The 25,220-nt window shown below is 43.3% G+C and overlaps 1 protein-coding gene across 1 annotated transcript in view; it reads right to left on the bottom strand.

Moving 5' to 3' along the window:
• Positions 1 to 25,220, bottom strand: part of PTPRT (protein tyrosine phosphatase receptor type T) — a 452,620-nt gene that overhangs the window by 136,978 nt on the left and 290,422 nt on the right. The window contains 2 exon segments of the mRNA XM_066331046.1: positions 17,712 to 17,821; positions 20,054 to 20,350. Of these exon segments, the coding sequence (XP_066187143.1) occupies positions 17,712 to 17,821; positions 20,054 to 20,350 (407 nt within the window).

Genomic DNA, 25,220 nt, shown 5'->3' with positions numbered 1-25,220 from the left:
CTTCCAGGTTTGAAAACATAGATCTAATCTTCACTGATAAAACTGGACAAACTGTGATATTAGAGAAATTCAGCAGTCTTGGAGCAACTCTGGGGCACTGGTGCACATGTAAACATTTCCTAAACTAAATGCTTCATCTTCTTTTATTTGCCAGATTCCCTAGAGCCAGAGTTACAGGGACAAGCTGCTAATCCTGGTGTTTAACTGGAGTGTGGGTGGGGTGGAATGGGCACTGCCCAGGCTCCCCAGGGAATGGGCACGGCCCCGAGGCTGCCAGAGCTCCAGGAGTGTTTGGACAGCGCTGCCAGGGGTGCCCAGGGTGGGGTTGTTGGGGTCTGTGCAGGGCCAGGGGCTGGGCTGGCTCATCCTGGGAGTCCCTCCCAGCTCAGGACATTCTGGTTGTTTCCTCATCCTCCAGAGCTGTGGCAAGGAACAGGACTCTGCTGTGACCCTGACCCCAGCAACCCCACCTGGAGCACTGGATTCCCTTCCCCAGCTCTGGAGACAACCAGGCCATTCCTTCTGCCACTCCTCATTGCAAAGCTTCCATGTTTATGGAAATCCACTGGGAAGAGCCAAATATAAAACACCAAGAGAGACAGAGACATTTCCCTGCCCTCACCAGGCCCCTCGCTGCTGTCCCTGTGTCTCAGCACAGCCGGGTTATCAGCGATGGGATTCGTGTCTCTCCGTGCCACGTTCACACATTATTGATCCCTGCCAGCTAAATTCTCCCGAGGGATTTAAGCCCGTTTCCATCTGCGTTGAGCACGTTTGGAACGCTTGGGGATTTGAGAGCAGCGATTTCTCTCCCCCAGCCACAGAGCGGCTCCTTTAGCACATTCCCACGTTCGCATTTTGCCATTTGCATACACGCAGTTTAATGCCAGAGCAGCACGTAAACAGGACTGTTAGCTTTATGAAAATCTGACTTTTGGGGGGAAGAATTGCTTTGTGCAAAACAATAGTAGAGGGCAGGATCCAAAGTAAATCTTACAGTGAAGAGAGAAAAGCCCACTTATTACAAGACTAGGAAAACTGCATGAAATGCTGAGGAGCCTCTTACAAAGGCAAATTATCCCACGGTGTAGATGGCAAAGGGATCATTTACATTCCCAGTTCGTAAAAAGCAGTGATTAATACAGCTAGAGAAAATGTAAAATTTAATGAGTAACTGAAGTGTTCAAACAAACTGCCAGTTTAATAAAGCAGAATGACAGGGCCAAAGTGTTGGGAATAAAATCCCAAGGTTCTGTTAGCAGAGAGAAAATTCATGGATGGAGTGAGGAAAAGAAAAGGTGATTTAACATCAAAGGAAATAATTACTCTTCATCTAAATAAGAATTAGGATGAACATTTATATTGTCTTTTCTTCCCCTTTGAATATCACCAAAACTCTTATTTATTTTAGTTTACACGCTTAGCTAATTAAAGCTCTAAAATAATCTAAATTTTTATGGGCCGTTTTTGGAGAAAACCAGTACAACTAAAAGCAGGCCCAGGCACTTTGAATATTGCATCAAGGTTCTATTAATTTTCATGGTGCAATATTTTTTTTAAAAAAAACCTGCCTCCTGCTGAACTAATTACGATCTTATTTTTAAGCAATTTTTTAAAAATTACACACGGATTGCAGACTTTCATTCTTAATGGCTTGAATTTAGCAATAACTTGCACCGAAGCTGGGAAAGGAAATACTGAACCAACATCTCAGCTGATGCAAAGGGGAAACCTTCCTGTTGTTGTGCTGTTTTTGACTTCTGCAGCTCCAGCCCTGAAAATCCACTTCCTACTCCAAGTGCTGAGCTGGGTCCAGCCCATCTCCTGTCTCTCCAAAGTTGGCCAAATGTGCACTTCTGGGTTTTTTTACCCCGTTTCTCTGAACTGAGCCACACAAACCCAATGTGAGCAGCCTGTGCTGAAGGGCCAGGGAAGCCCAGGGTGCTGCTGTGCAAGGCTGACAACAGCTCTCCGCTGAGAGCTTTCCACTCCTCACAATGAGCAGCTCAAACTTCCATGAAAAAGACAGCCCAGCTCACCTCCAGAAGTGTAACTTTACTTAGGTATTTCTCACAATTGCATCTTCCTTTCCCAACAATATCCACCTATTACGTACAGATTGTGCAATGTGGTCATAAACAGATCCATGGAGAGCTGCTATTAATAACTTACATTTTGCAGCTCCAAATATTCAGCTATTAGAGTGAGAGTGGTGAGACAGATCTACCCAGAGCATGGTAAAAGTCAAGATGCCCTCTGGGAACATGCCCATCATGGGAACAACTGAACCCCAAAATGTGGAGGGGAACAGACACAAGGCAAGGCAGAATTGAGGGTTCTCCAGGAGCCCTTTTGGAAAGCACGACTTTGCATTCATGCAGCACTGTCATCACAACCTCAGGATCCCTCCTTTAATTAGGAGCTCCTTTATGAGGATACAGCCAGGCATTTTCATTGCAGATGTGTTTATCATGTTGGAAGCATGGTACAAAGAGTTCTCTGAGTGGGAAGAGAAGTAATGAAGGTACAAGAGCACAAGCTCTGACACAAAGTCATTATTTCACAGTCTCTGATGTCTGCATGACCTGCTGCTCACAGAACTCATCTGCAGAGAGAGGACTCTTCCCACTCACACAGCAAGGACTGGCTTAGTTTCAGACACTGGGAGGTTTGTGGGCTTTTTGTTCACTCTTTTTCACTCCCTCATACAGTTACTTTTGTTTTTACTGTCACATCAGCAAAAATCAATGAACTGAGAACACAGCTGCTAGAAACACTTGTTAGAGACACTTGGGTATAACTCAAGGTCCCCCTCACACACTCTCCCTTTGCAGTGTCTGCAACACCAAAAAGAGGCTAAGGAAATGGCAGGGAAAAAAAAATGTAGAAAAGCCAGTTTTAGTGAAGAGACCCTGAGATTAGCTCAGCTGGTCAGAACCTGGTGCTAAAAACACCACAGTTGGTGGTTCAACCCCTGTATGGGCCATTCACCTCGGAGAGGGACTTGATGATCATTCCTGGTCCCTTGCAATTCAGATTATCTGTGATGCTGTAAAACTGATGATCAAACTCCAGATCTGCTCTTATTAGATGACTCTACCATTGTAATATTTAGAACTTGGGTGTAAGTGCCCCCAAAAATTCACCAGCTCAGGCAGTTCTTGCAGTATATGTCCTGAATGAAAGGGATGACCCTAGACATATCTCTAGAAGTCCACCTCACATCAGATTTACATCTTTACAGATTTGTATCTGCAAAGAGATTTGGCTTCTTGAGCTACAAAAGTTATCTAGCCATCACTTCAACTTCCAAGTTTTGATAAGAAGGCAGGAACACATAATCTCTTCTGTGGTCATCTCTAGTGCCTGCCTTAAACGTGTGACATTGGCTCCTGAACACAGCAGGTTCTTGGCAGTGACATTAATTTTAATTTAATATCACAAGACTGCATTGATGGTTAGCAAGAATCCCAATCCACTAAAGCATATTTCCCTCTAGGGACTTGGGCATGAAAAGGAAAAGCTGCTGAACAGAAGGCAACGTATCTTCCTCTACATTTATATCCAGAGACATGTCTGCCTGCAATGGCAAGTAGGAAAAACAAGTGTCACCTCAGAGAAGAGCTCTGTCACCTCATCTGTTACCTTCCTAAGCAAAACAATGGCTCTCTGAGGGGCAGACAAGGCTGAATGGGTTGTACCAGATTGTTTTCAGCTGCAGGCAAATTTATAATCACTAATTTATATGCAGAAATATTTATAAACAATAAATTTAGAGACTGTCATATTGGTAAAAGCTGTACCAGACATGTCACAGAGTGTTCTGCCCAAATCCTGCATCCGTTCAGGTGAGAGGAGGATGCAGAGGAAGGTGGTTCTCCCACAAATTATTACCCTTTATCAGTATGAACTCTCAGAAACATCATCAGTAGAAACCACCACATCTTCTGAAGGCAAGTAAATGAAAAAAAAAAACCCCACATCTCTGAAACACATCTTCCAACAGTTGCTATGAAAAGTAAATCAAAGCTGTCCTTTGCTTTTACTGCTATTTGATTTCCCTCTGTTCACTTGGGGAGAGGGTAAGAGACATGCACTGCACATGATGCCAACACTTGGGTGCTCAGGGGCTGCATTTTGCTGGGAAGACTCAAGCAGGGATCCCAAAGGGATCAGTGTCACCCAGCAGGAACACTTCACTCCCCCAGAGCTGCTGTCAGTTTTCTCATCTGCAGACACAGCTCATAAATCCAGAAAAGATCTGTAGTAGGCTGCTGAAGACTCTGAGATCTCCTGACCAGATGACACTGCTGCCAATCGCATCCAGCCTGCTCAGCACAGGAAGACAGAGATCAGCAAACTCAGACTACAATCTCTCACCCACCTGCACACAGACAGGCAGGAGTGTCAAATCACCGCTGTCTAGGTCTGTACAATAAATGCTACTACTGGTACAAAAAGGTGGCTTTCTCCAAAAAGCAGATACTATCACTCCTCAAAGACCCTCTACTGTGCACAGCAACAATTGGAGAGTTATTCCTGTGCTTATCTAATTTCAGACAACACTGAAACACCAAAGTGGAACTGCAAACAAAATAGATGCACGTTCAGCCTCGGCAGGTTTTGAATCGTCTACCCAAACTCTGTCAGGTTTATCTCATGATTAATTGATTAATCACAGGCAAGACTTCCAGGAGCAGTGTGTGCCCCCAGCACATCATTAAGGATTATGTTCACAGATACTCTGTTTAGACAGCACTGTGTTAAATCCCAGCAAATAACTTGGTCACCGAGATGTGCGTGGAGCCCGTGAGGAGGGAAGCTGCTAAAACAATTATGCAGTGATGTGAAAAAGCAGTGGGTAAACTGCACATCTTGATTCTTCCAGGGCATGAATGCTTCACTAGGGCTTCCTCCTCACCTGATTTTTAGGGAAAAAGAAGAGCCACTGCTACCATGTTTCCCTATTAGAAATGTCAGATCCACTGACACAGTTTTTCTCTCACACCACTGAGGAGCTCAGGGCAAAGGAGAACACCGAGACCTCCATGCAGCAGGCAGAACTGCAGCTCATCGATTGCCATCCTTCCCTCGACAACTCCTGGCAAACCACTGCAGCTGCTGGGAATTTCTCGTGGTCCAGAAAGTCTGTTCCAAAGTCCCACAAAGTCCACGGTCTTTATTTAAAGCTGTCAGCAAAGCAGCCAGAAATAGATGTCCCTCTGCTGCCGCGGCTGGGATTACACAAACTAGTAGCAGGTAACAAGGGATTTCCTCAAAAGTCTTTCACAAGGAGCTTTCTTGGTGCTTATTACCATGACAGAGGGAAAGGAGAGTCTAAGAAACTGAGCTGACAGCAAGGCAGACCTTTGCCTCAGGCAAAGCAGAACGAATTCCCCGGCTTCCCAAGTCACTGGAATTTATAGCCCCGGGCTGTGTCTCATCACTCCTGCCCAAGCCAAGGTTGCCACAATCCCAGTGCCACTCCAGCACAGACTTGTCTCCTGCTGGCAGGTCCTCTGAAAGCTGAAGCCATGGGTTTATCTAGCTGGAAACCTGTTCTGTGCTGTAGAGAAAAGTTTGGGAAGAAGAAAGAATGCTTCTGGAATGAGGGGCATTACAAGACAGATTTTATAATATATGAGAGAGAAAGATTAGAGTGTGAGGGAAAGGACTGAGTTGCATACATTAAGCAGCAGTGATTGCTCAGCAGCAACATGGACGAGTTCACAAAGTTCACCCGTAATAAGGATGCTGGATTGGTGAGGATGTAGCCTTTGTCTGGATAACCTGAATAATTTCTAATTTGTCTGTGGCCTAAATAAGAAAATGGCAAGTTAATAATGCTGTATGTGCATTTTTTCCTCTTTAAATTTAGTGCAAGTTCAACACAGTCACAGAGACTAAGTTAAATCGCTCAGAAAAACCTTTTGGCTCAGTGGAAAAAGGAAGTTATCAAGCACTAAAAGGAAAAATATTCCAGACAGTAACATGCAGGAGTTTTCTATGCATGACTTGTGTTTGGATTTCTTTTCTCCAGTGGACAAACTAATAATGACTGGGCAGCCACAAGGCCCTTGTGCTCTGTGCAAAAGAAAACAAATAAACCCCAACACTTCCCATTGCTCTGCTGCCAGGACTGCAGCCATGGGAAGAACTGGACCATCACCCTCACATGGGACCTGGTCTGGGCAGGGGCTCCTGGACAAGAAAAACCTTGAGCTTGCCCTGCAGTTTGGGGAACCACAAAAAACCCCACCTGACCCTTGAAGAGCACCAAGGTGTGCCTTAGGGAAAATCAGTCATTCTAAAAGACGACATAAATCTGGACAGAAGCACCTTTTGCTGTTTCAGCAGGGGGAAGTTGTTTTGTTTTATTTTATTATAAGATATTTTTCAGCTTGTGTCCTCTCTCCAAGACATGGGCCTCATGGAAGCATTTTAAGGATGACAACCTTGTTTTCTTGATTCTTTCCTGTGAACTTCAGCATTGGCCCATGAAAGCCCAGGGGCTGATGAATCATTTCCACCAGCAGAAGGGTTTCAGACCTGAAATTCAGAGTGACCCTGAACTGGGAAAGTTTCAATACAAAATACAAAACTCTCAGACATTTTAAATCTTCCAGGGACAAGACTCAGGTGTAAGAAAGGGTTCCTGGAATTTTCACTGGTGAGCTGATCTTGGATTTGTTTTGAATGAAATTTCACTAATGTTGAAAGACCAAAATCTTCTTGAAATGAGCGAGTTTGAAATAGGAATTAAATTCTGTCAAGAGACGACCAGACCTTCCTTGCAGGTGTCTGAAAAAGAATATCCTTCATTGTTTCAGGACTGTGTCTTCACAGCATGTTCTCTTTTCCAGCTCCAGAAGAGAGGGGAGAGGAGCTCCATCCAAGAGGACACCACATTTACAGGACACTGGCTGGGTTCCTGTCAGACTGCAGCTCCTGCAGCCCTTTGATCACCACCTGCTTCTCCCCACTGCTGGCTTTGTCACTCATCCAAGTCCCCCTGTACACAGCCAACAGCCTGGGCATCTTTCTCCCAAAGCACCACATTTCTCACTGGATGACTGGGAGAACAAAACGGAGTTGGTTGATGCTGCCACGCTCTCAACTCCTGATTTCAAGGTGATTTGTGCTCCCTCCCTCGTGGTGTGCAGGGATGGGAAGCGAGAAGTTCTTTTTGTGCTTGGAGCCAAACAAGGAATTAACTCACCCAGCAGAGTGTGTGCTCTGGAGTGTAAGAACGTCAGGGGGACAATCCATTTCATGGCTCCATGAAGGTGATTGAAACACGGTTACACAGCAAGCCAGAGGCTCTTCTCCTCTGAGAGTCCCCAGCCACCTGTGCTCCTTAGGGACAATTATCACTGCAGGTGACTTCAGATTGCAGCTGGGATGGACTTAGGTTCAATCTTATCGGGGGGTTTCAGACATTTTGGGCTAGGAGACTAAAGTTAATTGCACCAAATATGGCACAAAGGGAGTAATTTGAAGGAAGTTATCTTCCAGTGACAGGGAAGAGTTGGTGAACAGGTTAGTGAGTGATCCTGATCCTTCTCCAGCACTGGAAAAGTAAAGAACTGAAGAATGTATTTTATGGTCAGATGAATGGGGACATTTTCCATCTCAAAACTCACTTTAAGCCAGGCAATTATTGCACTTACATCCTTCCCCAGCCCACTGAATTTTATCCAGGAAATGGGAGGAAGCAAAAGCCTTTCGTTTTTCCATTCTTGTGCTACTTCTTTTGGGATAAGGTTAAGGCACAGCTAATCAGCATTTGCAAGCTAAATATTTAAGGCTGGCAACACGTGAAAGACTAACAGCCCTGCAGAATAAAGTCCTTTAATTGAGTCACAGCACAAGCACAGCATGGCTGGTAGGAGCATAAAAAGCCAGAGCTGCAGCTATTCATTAGGAATGAATATGGAAGTTAACCTAGGGAGACCCGGAGAATAAAAGCGGCCCATTTGCTCCCTGGCCTATTTACTGAGAGCCACGTAAACACGGGGGGAATTAAACCTGAATACAAACACGGGCATGGGCCTGCACCCAGTCCTGGCCAGGACCATGGACAGCAGGGCTGAGGAGTCTCCTCTGCTTTCCTTTTCCACAGACTCTTCCTGTTCGTATTTCCTTGGGAGGTTATGGCCTTTTGGTTTTTAGAAACAAAGCCAAGTTCAATGTCTGTGGGAAAAGGAGGAAGAATGGACTAGGTAGCAAAGCAATGAGGAGTGCCTCAGTAATGTATTCAGGCCGTTAAGGATTTCATTAGGTTTACTCGAAGGTCATTAACGATAAAATATCTTCTTATATTTTACCTACTTTCTAAACATTATAGTCTATTCTGCCATTCAAGCTTGCACCCCACTGACATTAATTAGCATGCTATATATTAAGAAGAGCTTTTAATGAGCTGTTATTTCACATGATTTTATTGGAGAGCCTCATTGTTCAGCTTTATAGCAGAAAATGACAACTATAGAAATTGCTTTGATAGGACTGCAGCACTGAGGCAGTTATTCAATCTCCATGCTTGTTCCTCAGTAATTCCTTGCTGTTGAAAGCTCTCCCTAAACCCCCTCATTGTGCTTTGCCATAATACACTGGGTGTAGGGAAAGCTGTGGGCAAGGAACAGCCCCACAAAGTGCAGAGTGGGGTGTGAGCAGCATCACACACAGCTACTGGCTCTGCTGCACAGCAGAAAGCAGCAGCAGCAAGGCCCATGTCTGTACAAAAGGGTTTGGACACATTTATAGATCAAATATCAATCTTAGCTCTTATTGTAACTGACAGTTGTGAGATGGTGTCCTTTCAGTCACTTGAGTCTTGAGCCTTACATTTGCACTTATTCTCCAGGTCAAGTGTCTGCCTCACAGAATGGTTTGGGTTGGAAGGGAACTTAAAGATCATCCCAGTTTGACCCCCTGCCACCCTCCACAAGGCCAGGCTGCTCCATGCCCCATCCAAGCTCACCCTAAGTCACCTTTCCCAAATTCAGACCAAAGCAGGTGAATTGAGAACAAAAGGCAAAGTTGTTCTCCCTGTGCTAAAGCCTTCATTCTTCTGAAAACCCTCTCACCCTCACTGCCAGCAATACCTTCTGGAGAGCAGGATCAGGGAAAAGCAGGAACCAACAGGGAAGGGAAAAAGGGGAAGGAGAAAGGAGAAAGGGGGACTTAAAGTGATAGAAATTGGTAAATGAGCAGGGCACAGAAAACTAAACCCAAACCCATCCTGTCCACTGGATGGCAGGATCACAAAGACTGGCTCTAAGGCACAATCACAAAGGACAGCAGCAAGGTGAATTTCCCAAAAGGAGCCATGCACCCCCACATACACACTGCTGAAGGTGATGCAAAGATCACCCTGACTGGCATCTCCTCCTTTACAAAGTTCCTCAGAGGCCTCCATCAACAGGATGAAGCTGCCACCATACCTGAATTATTCAGTCATATGCATTCTCTAAATTAAACAATACTAAAGATGAAACAGAGAAAAAAAAATCCCAACAATCTAGGAAGGAAGTGCAAACATGCATCTGCAGTTTGCTTTCAACTTAGCTAACTGCTACATTTTGGTAAACAAAATACTGCAAGATGTGAAAATGGAGTTTTTAAAGAGCTTTGTAGTACTCTAACTGCACAGGTACACTGCCACATAAAAGATGAGATGGAGGAAATGGGATTAAGGATCAGCTGCTCTCCTGGATGAGCAATATAGAGAAGAAAGAATAGACTGAAATTGGGCTTTTTTTTTCTGGGGAAAAAAAAAAATAAACATTGGAAGACAAGATGCTGATGTATCTACAAAAGAATGTTATAAAATTGAACTTCATTTCAAGAAAGAATAAGTTGGAGTTTTTTTTTCTCAGTTCTAATAATTAAGTTTGGCTTAGAAAAAGTGCAGTGTGCACACTAAAATAATTCAGCTCCTTACCAAAAAAAAGTGTTGTAACTAAATATCATCTCATTTGCATGGGATTTATATCACTGCATGTCTATTGGCTTCAAAAGAACAATAAAAAGGTAATCAAAGAAATTGTTGTGCTCAAGGGACCACATTATGCTTTTATTTCTGAAAAGCTTGATCAAGCAATTTTTTTAACACGGTTGATTCATTCTATTTATAACACAAGTATGCTACTTACCTGGAGGTTGTCTTACATTTGAAAAACCCTGACATCTGAGTTTCTCAGGAAAACCCTGTCATTTTCTCCCTAAGATGTTACTGGAAACCACAGGATTTTAAAAAGCATTATTAACAAATGCTCCCAAGTTAAGCACGTCTTGCAAGTAGCAGCAAGTGAGTAACACACAATTAAGAATCCTGTATAATTTGAAGAAGTTTGTTCAAAAGCTCCTTGAGGTGCTTATTCAGAAAAGCATCCCTAATTAGGAAACCATTTAAACACTCCCTAAGTTTAAGGCTGCGTTAAAGTAACTGGGACAGGGTGGAGAGGAACAGGACCAATAAAAAACTGACGCCTTTTGGGACTACCTAAAATCAGAGGCCAGACAGAACTGAGAGAATAAAAACCAGTTGTATTTACTGAAGGGCCCTCAGGTATATTTAGGGCAGACAAAGCTCCCCAGGGTCTGCACAAAAAATGGACAATGGTCATGGGTTGGCACAATTTTTTTCAGTTTGGCCATTTGCATATTGAGGGTTAATCTTCCAATTCCAGCTTCAGGTAATGAAGTCATTTACCCCAAGTTTGTTCCCCCAACTCACTTCTGTTTCCACATCTCAGAGCCTGAGGCAGTGAGGTGTCCTTGATTCCCAGCCTGGAGAGGAATTGTTGTGTCTGACCAAAATGAGAAAGCAGCAGCTCACACTGTGTGTGGATGGAGTTTAGAGTTATACGCTAAAGGATTGCTGGGTTACAAAAATATAAAATATATTTGTATTATATTTATATAAAATAGAAAAACTAAAAATATAAAAAATATATTTACCTACTTTTATAAATAAATAAATATAAAAGCTAAAATCCTAAGGCATCAATACAGCAGGCTCTTTCCAACAGGGAGTAATCCCTGAGGAACCCCCAGCCTGCAGCTGGAGCATCCTCCCTGCAGCTGGAGAGGCAGGAGCAGCCCAGCAGAGCCATCACCCCTGGATGTGCTGGGCATGCAAAGCCCAGCCTAACTCCTGTGAGCTCCCACAGCACCTTAAACCAACTCCAGTCCTGCCACGGCAGCTGATGTTCCCAAAAGTGATGGGGAAAGAAATCCATCCTGTTCCACCAGAACGGCAGCTGCATTTGTTGCCCTCTGTGTTACTGCACACAGGCAAGTTGTGCTCTCCTCGCAGGATCACAGGAGCCACCTTAACTGGACGCCCTGGCTGTGGCAGGAGGGTCACTCAAGCACATTCTCATATTCTGTGCTGACAGGGGAGCTTATAAACCCTAAAAATGTATTTAAATTGAATAAACAGCATAGTGGGTGGCAGGCAGGAGGTCCCTGTGGGATGCCACTGGTTGTGGGGTGGGGGGGAAGATTTCCTGTGACCTTGTGATGCTCAAGTTTCACTGGAGAGTTGTCTGACTGAGCCCTGCCTTGTTCTAGGAGCGGAGCCACAGGATCTGTGACTAACACAGCATCCCAAGCTACTCAGAGAGCGAGCAATGCTCAGATTTATCATCCTCCCCAGTTGCCAAGAAATGATAATAAATCAGTGCAATCAGCACCGTTCATTTCCCATATTCTGGCCTGAATCTTTATTAAGTGGAGCCCAGAACATTGGCAGCATTTAACCAACCTGTTCACCGAGTGCTCAGTAAATACTACAGCCAGCAGGCATCAAATAAACAATTTCTCTTCAGCCAGCCCAGCCCTCTTCCAGGGCTGTTCTGTGCTAAGAGCCATAAACTCCAGATCTAACTGAGCTGGGTGGATGGGAACAGATTTCCTTACCTGTCACTGAGAGGGTGACACAGTCCCTGACAGGGCTGACAGAGCCTCAAACCTGAACACATGATAGATGGCCACACGCTTCCACTGCTAGTTTAGGTTATTAAAAAAGTCTAATTCAATACAGCCCAGATGCAGTAAACTTCTTATTCCTGATGTAATTGACTTTCATGGATTCTGGACAAACAATGGGCGACATCTTATAAATCCAGTGTCAGAGGAAAGCAGCATTAGTGCTGCAGATGAACAGGGAGCAATTCCCAACAACGCTCCTGCAGATGAGTGATAAATCCAGGACCCAACACCTCACCTTTAACTGATCACTGCCTGCGTTTTGAACCTTTGGCAGGTCTCCAGGATGTTCTGCTGATGTTCAGCTGAAGGCAGCCCCAGCTGTTTGTGGCAGGGCCCAAGGCAGCGAGTTTAAGTGGGAAAGCTCCATCCCAGGACTCTCCTGCATCCACGGAATGCAACGAGAGGCTGCAAAGTGATTGATTTTCATGGGAACGTTCAAAGCCACTTCTCACTGAAGGCAATTTCCGAGAATTGTCATCTTTCCACCATTTCCATTGTAGAGCTTTATATAAATCGTTTGCAAGATTTTGTGGTTGTTGCTTTCTTTCTTGTGGGAGCCATTTTTCACCCTTCACAACCAAAAATCCCCCCAAATCCTTTAAACAAACAAAAGACAAGCCAAGCTGAGTTCCCAACCCTTGCAGCTTTTTCCGGGGAAACCTTTTTTTTGCAACACCTTTTAGCAGGAAAGATTTTATCTTAAAAAAACCCCGTTTTCCTGAATAGCTTAGAAAAGGGCTATGAATAGAAATGGATATACATATCCCTGCATAGCTATCACACCAGATAATCCTGCTTTTTGTGATAATAAGCATGCGTTTTCAGGGGTCAAGGGTGGAAGAAATTCGTTTCCACCCTTTTATAAATACAGGCAATGCATCCCACAAATATTAACCTTGTGCAAGACACCCTAAAGAGGCAGTTTGCATGTAACAACCTCTCCTGCAGAGCAAGAGGGAGTGAGGTGAGGGAGAAGGAATGGCATATTGGCAACTGGAGAGATGAAGAAGGGCAGACTGCAATTCTACATGGTAACTAAGAGGATCTGTAGCCTCTGAAGTGCAATTTAAACTCAAATCCACTGGGATTAGATGTACTAGGCTCCAAGCATCCCATTAAAGAGCTGAAATTGTATATGAAAGTCCCTTGTATTATTATTCCTGGCATCAAAATAGAGATTTACAGAGTTTCAGAAACAGTGACTGACAAAACTAGCTAGTTAGGAGCTGCAAATGCATCCTTATTTTCCCCTCAAACCACCGGGGATTTAACAATCCTAAAGATGAGGACATAAGTGATTACAGAACTGCACCTTACAATGTTTAAAAAGACAGTTTGCTGTTTCAACACTGCCCTTAGGCACGGCTCACTGAAAGCACTCCAGCAGTCTGGAAGCCCATTTTTCCAGCCAAGGAGCTGAATATTTGGGATCCACCCTTTAAATGCTGTTAGGATTGCAATACCCCAAATGCCTCCCCCAAAGGGATGTGACAGGTGTTTCAGACAGCAATGAGAGGTGTGTTTCTCTTTCTTTCTTCCTGTTTAATATGCTAAAAACTGACAATTCTGAGAAATAGAATACACACAAAAAAATATTTACAAAGGCAAGTGCCAGCATCACTTAGAGAGTGCACCTGAAAGCCCTCAGCTGCCCACAGGAACAGCAAAATGCAGATATAAATAGGTTTTGTTGACTTAAATTTTCTAGATGCAAGTTTACACAAAACACACATCTAAGGCAACCTCATGTCATCTAAAAGCAGAAGAATTTTAGTGCCAAAGCTGGTTCATGACCTTAAATTAGATTGCTTGCCCTTGCAGCCCAATGACAGTGAAAGTCTGTTTGATGGCAGTTTGACTTTACACACACTTAGAAAAAAATAAATTAAAAGGAATAAATCTTTGTTGCATGTCTTTGTACACAAAGGCTTTGAAGCTGAACTCCCACATGGTGTGAGGACAATGAGCAGCATTTGATTATCAGGGTTTTTAAAGCAGAGCAGCTTTTCAGGACTGGTTAAAAATACGTAAAATAAAAATTCCTATAAGTCGTGGTGCTTTCAGTCTGCCAGGAGACTGGTTGTGGGGCAGGATTCCTGAGCTATTGTTGAATTGTGCCACTCCCAGGCTGCTCCCAGAGACAATAACAACAATTACAGTGCAACAGTGCCTCTTCCATGAGTGTCACATGCAGAACCATCTGTGTGGAGCATTTTACCCCAACCAAGGAAGCAGCAAAGCCCAGCTCTGCTGTCAGCTGGCTTTCTGAGCCAGACTGGTCTGCCTGCCTCCTGCAGGTACCTGCACAACTTGAAGCCACCTGAGGACCTCCTGGAGGCTTTAAGCTTTCCCTCTGTCACTTGAAACAGCAGCCTGTGCATCTCCCTGGCTTTCCTGATGGACAGACACACTGACACCTCCTGTCTCACCACACCCCTGTGAGCTTTGCTGGGCTCCCCAGCACCCCAGAGTGATCTGTTCCATCCTCCCTTTCCACCCAGCTCACATCCTAATCCTTCCAGCACTGATTAACCCATCTGTAATTCCCAGAGCTTTCCAAATTGTCTTGAACAAGAGGTTTCCGCTCCCCAGAGACTGCAATTAGAGAAGGATCCAGAACTGCAATTACAAGGGATCTAAAAGGTCCCTCTGTTTAAAAATCCAGCTGTTTCTGTACCCAGTGAAACAATTAATTCTGCAACTGAACACAGAGGGGTTTAAAACACTTTCAAATGCTCTTGCTTTGGTAAAAGGCAACAATAGCATTTTGAAGGGAAAATATCCATCAGAAGAGACTTGCAAGAGTCAAAAAGGTTCATGAAGGCCCTTCCATTCCCTTTAGGCCCTTTAGAAGTATTCAGTCATTATAAAATTAGTGCTTCTGGCTGCCAAAAGACTTGCTGAAGGTTGTGCTGCTGAATCCCAGCCCAGTTGGCACCCAAGCAGTGGATATGAAAACTGCAATGGCAATTTGGGTTATAGGGACATCTGGCAGGGAGCTGCAAGAATGATTAGGGGCCTGAGAAGAAAATCAGTCCCAAAGGGAAGCGAGTGGATGTAAATAGAATAGACAGCATGATTATTTTGAAGCATTTGAGAAGCTTATAACATTTTTTTTAAACAGAATTAGAGGGAAAATACAATATCCAGATACAATGAATCAGATGGTGATGGTGAGGAGGGAACTACAACTTACAAGGAGAAGGTTGGGCTTTATTTGGTTTTCTTAGGAGGGTTTGTGCCCACAGGGGTTTGAGACTCTCAGCGGCACAACTCCTATGTGTGAATTTAGCCAGCTACCTCCAGGTGTAATGCAGGACTTGACACCACTAACTCAAGTTCATAAAGTGATAATACTTAATAAATATTTTACAGGGAATTTTTCCTTAATAAATGCTCACAGGCCTTTGTGTTTTTTTCTCCTCAATTTCAGCAACACAATTGCAGAGCTTCCAGAGAGCTGCAAATTCACTGGAAGATCATTGACTCTCCCAGGACAGAGCAGAATTCCCAGTGACACCAGTAACAGTGAACAGGAATTTGTGTGGGTTCCATCTGCAGTGATCCCCATGTTCCAAAAGGAGCAAACCACCCTGAGAGTTCCCTGGCCATTGGTCCCTGTTGTGCTCTCCTGTATTTTTATCTCCAGCTGATGGAGTTGTCTCAGGCTTCCATGGGCAGGGCAAAGGTTCTGTAGGAATTTTCAAATGGAAGAAGGGGCAGGAATGGACAGCATTTTCACTGTGACCACCTCCAGGCACTCTGGTTCTCAGGGTGTTTCCAGCAGTCGGATGCTCATCCTTTAGGAGATGAGGGGGAATAGGAAAAGGAGGAAGAGTTTGAATTCACCTTGACTTCTCTTTGTCTCCAGCTGCCAAATATGCAGAGAGTCATTATCAGAAAAGAAAAATTTGTTTGTGCCTCCGCTGAGACTGGAGCAATGAAATGACTTCAGGGGCAAAGGCACTGTCATGATGCATCACAGCCCTGCAGGCATTAAAGTGTCTCATGCAGCTGCTCAGCCAGAAAAGCTGCTCACATTGCTGAAGTCCTTTCAACAAGCTGAGCCCAAGGCAATATTTTAGTAAGAAACTGCTTCTTTAAAAATTAAAAGGAGTTATTTTTGCATCATTTGCATCATTTGACTTGGGTTATTTTAAATATGTTCTGTTATAGGTGACCTGTGTTGCCAGAAAAAAATGAACTTGTAACTGATTCTATCCAGATTAATTCGTTTAAAACACACCCAGGTTTATTGCCTAATTCCTTACACAGACACCCTCAAAGACCATGAAGTGATGAGGGTTGGTTCTATTTTAGCACTGACACCCTCAAAGACTATGAAATGATGAGAGTGGGTTTTATTTTAGCACTGACAGATGATTTGCACCCTGCACGCATTTCCTCAAGCGTCTCAACAGTGACCAACAGTGACTCCAGACTTAGTCAAGGATCTCAGCCCAGCTGAAATGACACTAAATTAGCAAGAGGAAATTCTGTTCATCTGTTTGGTGTTGCTGTCTCAAACTCAGCCTGGCCTTTGTGAGCCAAATGATGACCTAAAAGTGAAGTTTCATCCGTTGCTCATGCTGCAGTGTAAGACTTCAGTGATGTTAAACCTGCTTCATTTTTTCCCATTTGACTGTGACAGAGAGAACCAGTGCTGGTAATGCCACCTGGGAGTGACAAGTCACAGGACATCCTGTCCCAAATGGAGGGGCTGGGTGGGAAGAGGAAAGGGGCAGAACTGCATTGGGGGCGGCAGAGCTGCTTCTTGCACCTGTGGCTTTCCTAAATTGAGTTTGTACAAAAAGCACAGAAGAGTGAAATATTGGTTCTTGCCCCTCTGTGTCAGGAAATGCTGCACAAGCCACAGTGAGGGGTTTTATGTCACCATAAAAACAAAATTATTTTTACTTTCTCTAATCTTACAAAGGTAAATACTGAACCCATAAACTGACACACTCAACCAGTACTGGTGCACCACTTTCTGCTATTTAATCCAAGTGCCTTTACCTTCTCTTGTAGGACTGTATTTAATTTCACATGATCCCCTCAAGAGTCCCTCCTTTTACATTCCTGTTCCACACATGACGTTATGGAGAGTTTCAGCAGGAGCACATGACAGCAGTAACACCTCCTTACCTCCACAAGAAACACCACCTCTGCTACACTCTAGAATCACAATGAATTGTTTATTTCTCATCCAGCTCAGGGAGGTCAGTGATCATCCCATAACCTGCTCTGCACTTTGTCATCAGAGAAACTGTTGGGAGGGACAAATTTTATCACTGAAACGTTCAAAAGGAGATAATCCATTCTGCTGATATTGCCAGGAAGTGTTGTGAGTGGTGGAAGGCAAAGAGGAATCAGTTACAGTGTGTCAGTATAAAACCCAGCAGTGTTTTACCTCAAGAAGAAAAAAAAAAAAAAAAACAGACATTGGATCTACTGCAGAAGGAAATAGAGCACCTGAGACGTGGAGAAATGTGTGGCACTCAATTTGCCACAAATATTGGAAAGAAATCTTTCTTTTTTTGAACTGGGAAATTTTTTCAGTGGTAGCAACAGACTATCTTGAAGATTCTCATCTATTTTAATCAGGCTTCTTTTAGCACCTGCTGAGATCTCTCAGAGCTCAGGATTAGTTTAAACACACATGAAAAGGGCCCTGTGGCACGTATTCCTTGAAAACAATCTGTTCTTCTCACCTCATAGAGTGTAATGATGCCATTTGTCTCATTTGGAGGCTTCCACTGAACGTAGATCTTCTCTTCAAAAGGTCCTCCTTGGATAGATTCCAAGGGAACGGGTCCAGGAACTGCAGGGAAAAAAAAAAAAACCCCAACAAACTTGTGTTAAAAACTCCACCAGCTCCAGCTGCACACACATGAGACACCAAAAAGCCACCAGACAGAAATCTGAGCGTTAAAAATAAATAAATAAAATTAAAAATTAAAATCCCTCAAGGCACTACCATTACCAAGCTACTATCAATGTGAAAGGCTTATTTTTCAACTTTTGGTTCAAATAACAATACCCTAATGTTACCACTAAGTGACAAATAAAATCAGAACCCATGAAAATATGATGCTAATTTCAGTATGATTTTATTCCAGTACAGCAGAGCAGCAGCAGAGAATTTAATTTGTCCTTCTTCACCCACACAACAGCAGAACTCTCCACCTAAACAGCCAGACTGCACCTTGGCATGGAGATGCTACAGGGCTGTACACCTTTATCAGTAGGAAAGATTGATTGGCTTAGTAAAGTAACAATGCAAGATTTATATTTCATTACAGCTACAAGGCCAGCTCAAAAATCCACCTACTCCAGCAAAATGTTAATGCTGTGGGAGATGACCAACCAAATGCACTCCCAAGCCCGTCTGATAAAAACCCTGCTTGTTTTTCTGAAATATCTGCCATCCTTTTGTGTCTCCCCATGTGATATATGGGGCTGGAGGAGCCACTTTCAGCTGAGAGAAACTCAGGACAGCAACTTCTACAGCCCAGGCAGAGGAATTCAGTCCTTGGTCTGAAATAGCTCAGGTGGGATAACAAGGCTTTGAAGCTTTCCATCAGTTCCTCTAAAAAACTGTTCTGTTATATACACAACCATTCTTTTATACCCACAATTAATTTTGCTTCTGAGACCTCTATAAAATGTGATGCCCAGAAGATCACTATTAAGCTACACTCTGGAAAGGAAGGATCTACACATTATTTTGAGAATGCCTTCTTTTGTGTGAAGGCACAAGAAAAATCAATAAATACCAGGACTGCATTTGCCCATATGATAAAGGAAGCTGCCGAGTGGTTCAGAACAGGAAGAATTAAACCTAGAGCTCTTTAACAGCTGCTCAGACTGATGTCTGTCATGCCCAAGCACTTCAGGGACCTTTGCTCTTTCAAGAACATGGCTGTGAAATGGAAATCATTTAAACCTACACGTTTTACACTCGAAACAAACACACTGTCCAGAGAAGCTGCACCAGCCCTGTGGGACAGAGGGTTATGTTGTTATTTACCACCTGAAGACAAGTCTTCCCTCAAAACCCACCCAACCACCTCCATCACTGCAAGAGCCTGAATGAGACATAGGGGACTGCAGGCAGCTCTTTAAAGGTGCTGATTATTCCACAGACTGAAGTCACAGCAGTCCTGGGCTGTGGGTCACAGAGCCAAGCCTAAAGCTGTCAGCATCAGCTTATAGGCCAAACCTAAAGCCACTTTAGCTCTGGTTACAGTGCATTATGTAGTTTTCTTTGCTGAGCATCTTAATACATAAAACCCAATCAGCATCACAGACAATAACTTTAATTTACCTCTAGCCTATCATAATTACAGTTGAAGCTTAAAGTTGTTTTTCAGTTTTCTTGCAGTGGAAAACTCTTAGACCTTTTTTCTACTTGGTAAAAACATGCTTTTTGTTTGCCTGTAGTATCTTTTGCTTTTCTTGAGACCTCTTTTTGCTTGCTAAAAACATCTTCTTTGTGTTCAACATATCTTTTGCTCTAGCTATAAAACTTCTTTCCAACTCGACATAACCTTCACCTTCTTAGTTGTCCATTAACAACTGGCTCAGCAATCCTTAATTTAGACATTTTTATTCTTCTATATCAAGACTTGCTCCTATCTCTATTCTGCTTTCAGGATTTACATTCAGAGAGCCTTCTGCTAACCATTCATATCTGTAAAATTTTCCTGTAAACTTTCATCTTTCCCAACACGCCACAACTTGTAGTCCTGGTTTCATGCCTGAGATGTTTTGGTTTTCCGTAATTCTTTTCCCAGGGAATTTTCTGTAAATAAGAGAAGTGTGTTTGTAACTGTAACTTTGTTTACATTTTTTCCCTAGGAGCGACTTGTTCTTGATGTCCATCTGCTCTGACCAATGTGATTGAAGAAGTCTGTCTTCTTGTCACCAATCAAATTGGTCTGTGTAGAACAGTATAAAAAGAGAGGCACATCCCAAAAATAAAAGGATAATTTTCAGCCTTCTGAAGTCAGAGTCTGTGTTGTTGTAGTGCACAACAGAGTCAACAACTCACCGTCCTCCTCAGTCTGCACCACCAGCTCCTCGCTCTCCATTCTGCCCTCGGGGTTGGAGAGGGCCAGCCTCAGGCGGATGGTCATGAAGGGCCGGAGCCCGCGCAGGGTGTAGTGGGAGGAGGTCTGGATGAGCTCCTCTGCCTCGAATTTCTGCTGGTTGAAGACGTACTGGTAGTGCACGGTGAGGTTGTAGCTGTGGCAGCGCGTGACGGCGTAGCCGAAGGGTTCCCACTGCAGCGTCAGCTGCCGCGCGCGGATGTCCACCACCTCCACGTTCTGCGGCCCGTGCACGGGGTCTGCGGGCAGGAGGGGGAATAAACCACAATGTTACATTGGTTACACTGCAGAATACGTGTTATTAAAATAAATACGTGTAAATGAGTACATATTATAGAACAAATCAACACATATGTGGTAGTGGGTTTTTGGGTTTACCTGATGTGTTCCTGTTCTGTTAGTGTTTTGTTCTCTGTAATGGTTCATTCCATGTACCCTTCTTTCTCCACTTCCTTTGGTTTCTCCCATTCTGCAGTTTAGCTGTCAGTCTTGTGTTATGTACCCCCCTGTCCCGTCTGTCACTCCGGAGTCCCTCTCTGCACCTGGAAAGTTCCAGGGAGAGCCTCGAGTGATTGGCCAGGATCCCTGTCTTCCCCTCCTACCTTCCCGTAATTGGTCACTGTGCTTGTCTGTTACAACCAAGGCCACTCCCATGTCACTCCTGATTGGTTCAAGGCAGAGCCCATCCCCTTGTTCCACCCACCCTTAAGAGGTGTTGTCATGGGGTGCTCTTGGTCTCTGTTGAGGCCCCTGAGGTGATGTCTCCTCTGCCAGGAGCTCCAATAAACTCAGTTGTACCTTCTTCTGAGTCCCCTCTTTCTTTCCTGCCGCAGTCTCGCTGTCCCTCCTGACAAGGCAAGGCTCACAGGGCTGTGTGTGTCTCAGGACACTGAATCATACCTAGCACCTAACTGGTGCCAGGGCTGGCTGAGGCAAGAAGGCACCATAGCTTACATATTACAAATACAACGGTAAAATGTGTATTTTATATTGGCTTTTCGCAAATGTTAAGATTGAGGGGAATGACATACAGATTTGTCTTTACAAACAAGTGGTTGTGTGTAGGAATGCGTTTCCCACACCCCCAGCAGGTGTTTCCAAATAGGGAAAGAGTTTCAGTTTACCTTTAGACATTTCAGGAAGTTTAACTAGAAAATGCTATGTTTTTCGCTTATGTAATTGACTCAGTGCCAGTGCAAGGGCACGGATTGGACTCTTAGAGTGTAACCAAAGCATCTTGGTGATCTTATTGGCAGCAAGCAAAATTGCCCCTCCAAAAACCTTCAGTATTTAGGAAAGAGCACAAAAGAATAAAGAAAGGCTTTTTGGAGTGTTTTACCAGGGTGCCTGGGGTTTTCTCAGACACCTGTGCCCGGTTTACCATTTGTTTTCTGTAACGTTTGTTATTTTGGTTTTTTTCCTTATTAAACCTTTTGCTTTACAAAACACCTCTGAAGAGCAGCCTCGCTGAAATTAATTTTTAGCCACTTCTCTGCAAAGGCTGGACCTTCACAGATAGATACATTTACACTTGGTTTATTAGACTCTGGCCAGGTGCTAACCTGTATCAGCTGTGGAATCCCTGCAGCCCCTCAACATAATACCCAAGGTCTGGCCTTGGCAGGACAGACCACAGTTACCTGAGAGAGGCTCTTCCCATTTTGCAGGGGAGGAGTCTAGGATTTGGGTCAAAGGAGGAGATAACATACAGAGAGTAACATCAGATTTCAGCCTCCTCAAAACGAGAGGATTCCACAAGCAGTGGGTCTGCTGGTAGATAAAACTAGCACTGAGAGATAAAAGAAACAGTGGGAAGGATCCCACTGACTTATGAATGGAAAATAAGATATTTGCTTTTACAAACAAACTGTAGGTTTGCTGATAAATGAAACTGGATATTGAAAGAGAAAAGTAATAATGGGGGAAACCCATAAATTCTGTAAGAAGTAAAAAATTAAAAGGGAAGTTATACATTAAAGGGGAATTTTAGGTATCAGGCACTTTGGGCAGTCTGTACCTCTCAAGTACCTCAGCCAATGGGGAAAAAGAGAGGGAAATGTGGCCGGGAAATTGGGATGAATTGGAGGCTGCATCCTCAAAAAATCTGAGAGACCCCAGGGAAATGCCCCATGGCCTCTCCCTTTATTTAAATAAGGTCAAAGGACTCCTCTGTCTCCTTTCTGGACATAAACCTCTGGCGTTTGTGGATTAATATTCCTAACAAGATGAATGCCATATGTATAATGTTAAAATAACCTTGCTTTTATTTCTGCTATTAACAAAAACTTAGGCATGGTCGCAGTGGGAGCTGATATAGTTATAGAACTGTCTGTTTGGTTGGGATAACATCCAGTGAACATGTGATGAGCACCCTGCCATTGATATGCCAACTATCAGCACCTGCTGTCTGAAGAAAGTGTGGAGCACAGCCCAAACTGGAGATGATAACAAAACCACAACCAGGAAACCACAGCCAAGAAACATGTTCTGAAAAGGCAGGCCCAAGGAGGGGCCATGCTAAACAGTTCTGGAAAAACATGAATATGCATAATAGTCTATGAATATGCAACAGGCTGATGTAATGGAAAAGGTACTAAGGAATAGCTCCAAGATGAAAGGTGTGCTCTTGGCTGAATGCCAAGCACCTGGCATTTTAACCCTTTGCTTTATTTCTGTCTCCTACTGTCTTTTTATTAAATTTTTTAAATTTTACCAGGAAAGTGAAGCTCATTTTTCACAATATTTAATCAAGGCAGATGTCTATTAAGACGTTTCCTTCCATGTGTGGACTGTCTCAGCACTGCACAGCTCTGGATGTTCTTGTCTGGACAGTGTATGGAGTGACAGGGAAATGAACACTGGATCCACAACTGCATTCTGCCTCCTGAGTTTTGCCTGGAAATTTACTGTCACGAGGCCCTCAACAGTGCTCCTGAATCTTGTGAAATCTCACTGAATCCAATGGTGGCAACAAGATTCCATCAGGTAAGGAGTGGGGAAGTTGAGCTTTCTTCATTCTTACAAAGAAAAATATTAAAAAATAATAGTAGCTGATGGCCTATTTGACAGTGCTTAATGACCTTGGTGAGTCCAGCCCTAAGTGATGCAAACACACAGGAAATGGAGAAGGAATAAATTCAAGTCTCCAAGCTTTGAATTGAGCTCCATGGCCCCTACACCCTCCTGCCACCTCCAAACCCACTGTGCTCACACTGAGGCCCCAGAGTGAAAGGATCAAGACTAAGGGATCAGCTGCTGGATTTCCAACATCCCAATATCCCCTCATCTGTTAAACTCCTGGATGTTCTGCAATGGGGTGTACAGGCAGATCCTGCCACTCCTGAGTAAGTTTTCTGAGTCATCTCAACCTTGTGCCAATAAAACTTTAATTTCAGATCATCTCCGCGCCTTGGTCCCATCAAAGTTTCTTTGCTTTTTATTATTCTTTCTAGAGTATCTGGCTGAGGTACACTTTGAATATTCATGTGGAGGAATCATTTTCACCTGCTGTTCCTTAATTTATTTTTAACAGCCTAACTCAAATGCTCTGACTACACTCTGCCCTTTATATAAAATATAAATGCATGTGCCACAAGACATGTAGATACAAAGAATGAAGGATGACTGAGTAAAATCAGTGTTTGAGATAAGTCAGACCATAAAAATTCTACAGATGTCAGTTTGTTTATCTGACATTTCTTCAGCCTGTATTTGCTCTTTTGCTCAATATATATCTCAACAAGGCAATCAGAAAATATGTAATTTCACATAAAGTTTCTTAATTTATAGGACAATTCAGGGTTCTTCCCACTTCTCATAGTCTCTAACGACTTCAACCTATGAAAAAAAAATGCCTTCATGGGAACAAAAAAGTTGGAAGGACTTTTAATACCAGTGACACTTCTCTGAGAGATAATTAAAGTGGCAAAAACCCTTCTAGTAATTCTTGCAAGTAAAGCACACGCACCAGCCCCCCTGACTTCAATCTACTCATGCATAAGCAGAAAATATATTTTAACAACCTGCATATTCTGTATTACTGCTAAAAATCCCCTAAGGACTGGCAATGGGAAAGTAGTCTGCACACATGTGCAGACACTTTGGAAACGGGATGGATATTAAAAGACCAGAGGTCTAAAGCTAGCAAATGGTTTAGGTTTTCCTATAAATTGTGTCAATCCCTCAGCATCCAGAAAACACCACTTAAAAGTGAGCCTTTAACTCTGTATCAAACAAAAAAAATTAACTTAGAAATTAGGACATTTTTATGCATGAATATGCACATATATACTTAGCATTTGAGGTGCTAAGCATTCATTTTCTGTAAATCTCCGGAATTTATGTTTCTACAGGTGAATTGTACAGATAAATTAGGTCAATATAAGAATGGTTCTCTGAAAATATACAGCTTCCTAAACAGTAAAGGTAATCCCAAGCCTCAATCCAAGACGGATCCAAAGGGAAAAAAAAAAAGGCAAATACAAATATTTGCCCTGCTGAACTCTGCATTACACCAAGTACTCAACTGCAGAGCCTAACTCAACATGTGGCTGAAACATTTCACAGAAATGCAATGAGACAGCTGAAAATGGCAATTCACCACCATGTTAATGGTATACTGCCTTTATTTTATTTTTTTATTACAATTATTGGTTTTAAATGAGTCATGTTACGGCGTGAAACAGCAATTAGAGAGGGTGCTTAGTTAATGGATGTCAGATGTGCTGACTGGACCTGTGAGTAAGGAACAATCTGATCATCACCTCACCAAGTCATCTGCCCAAAGCTGGGTTAGGGAGGATTCTCCTTCCTTTTTTTCCTTTTCCTTTCCCTTTCCCTTTCATTTTTCCCTTTCCCTTTCTCCTTTCCCCCTTTCCTTTTTTTCCTTTCCTTTCCTTTCCTTTCCTTTCCTTTCCTTTCCTTTCCTTTCCTTTCCTTTCCTTTCCTTTCCTTTCCTTTCCTTTCCTTTCCTTTCCTTTCCTTTCCTTTCCTTTCCTTCCTTCCTTCTTCCTTTCCTTTCCCTTTCCTTCCTTTCCTTTCCTTTCCTTTCCTTTCCTTTCCTTTCCTTTTCTTTTCTTTTCTTTCCTTTCCTTTCCTTCCTATTCCTTC

Source organism: Sylvia atricapilla, chromosome 16, assembly GCF_009819655.1.
Source record: "Sylvia atricapilla isolate bSylAtr1 chromosome 16, bSylAtr1.pri, whole genome shotgun sequence".
NCBI lineage: Eukaryota > Metazoa > Chordata > Aves > Passeriformes > Sylviidae > Sylvia > Sylvia atricapilla.
The sequence above is the reverse complement of the archived record's forward strand: the minus strand, read 5'-3'. Positions and strand labels throughout refer to the sequence as shown.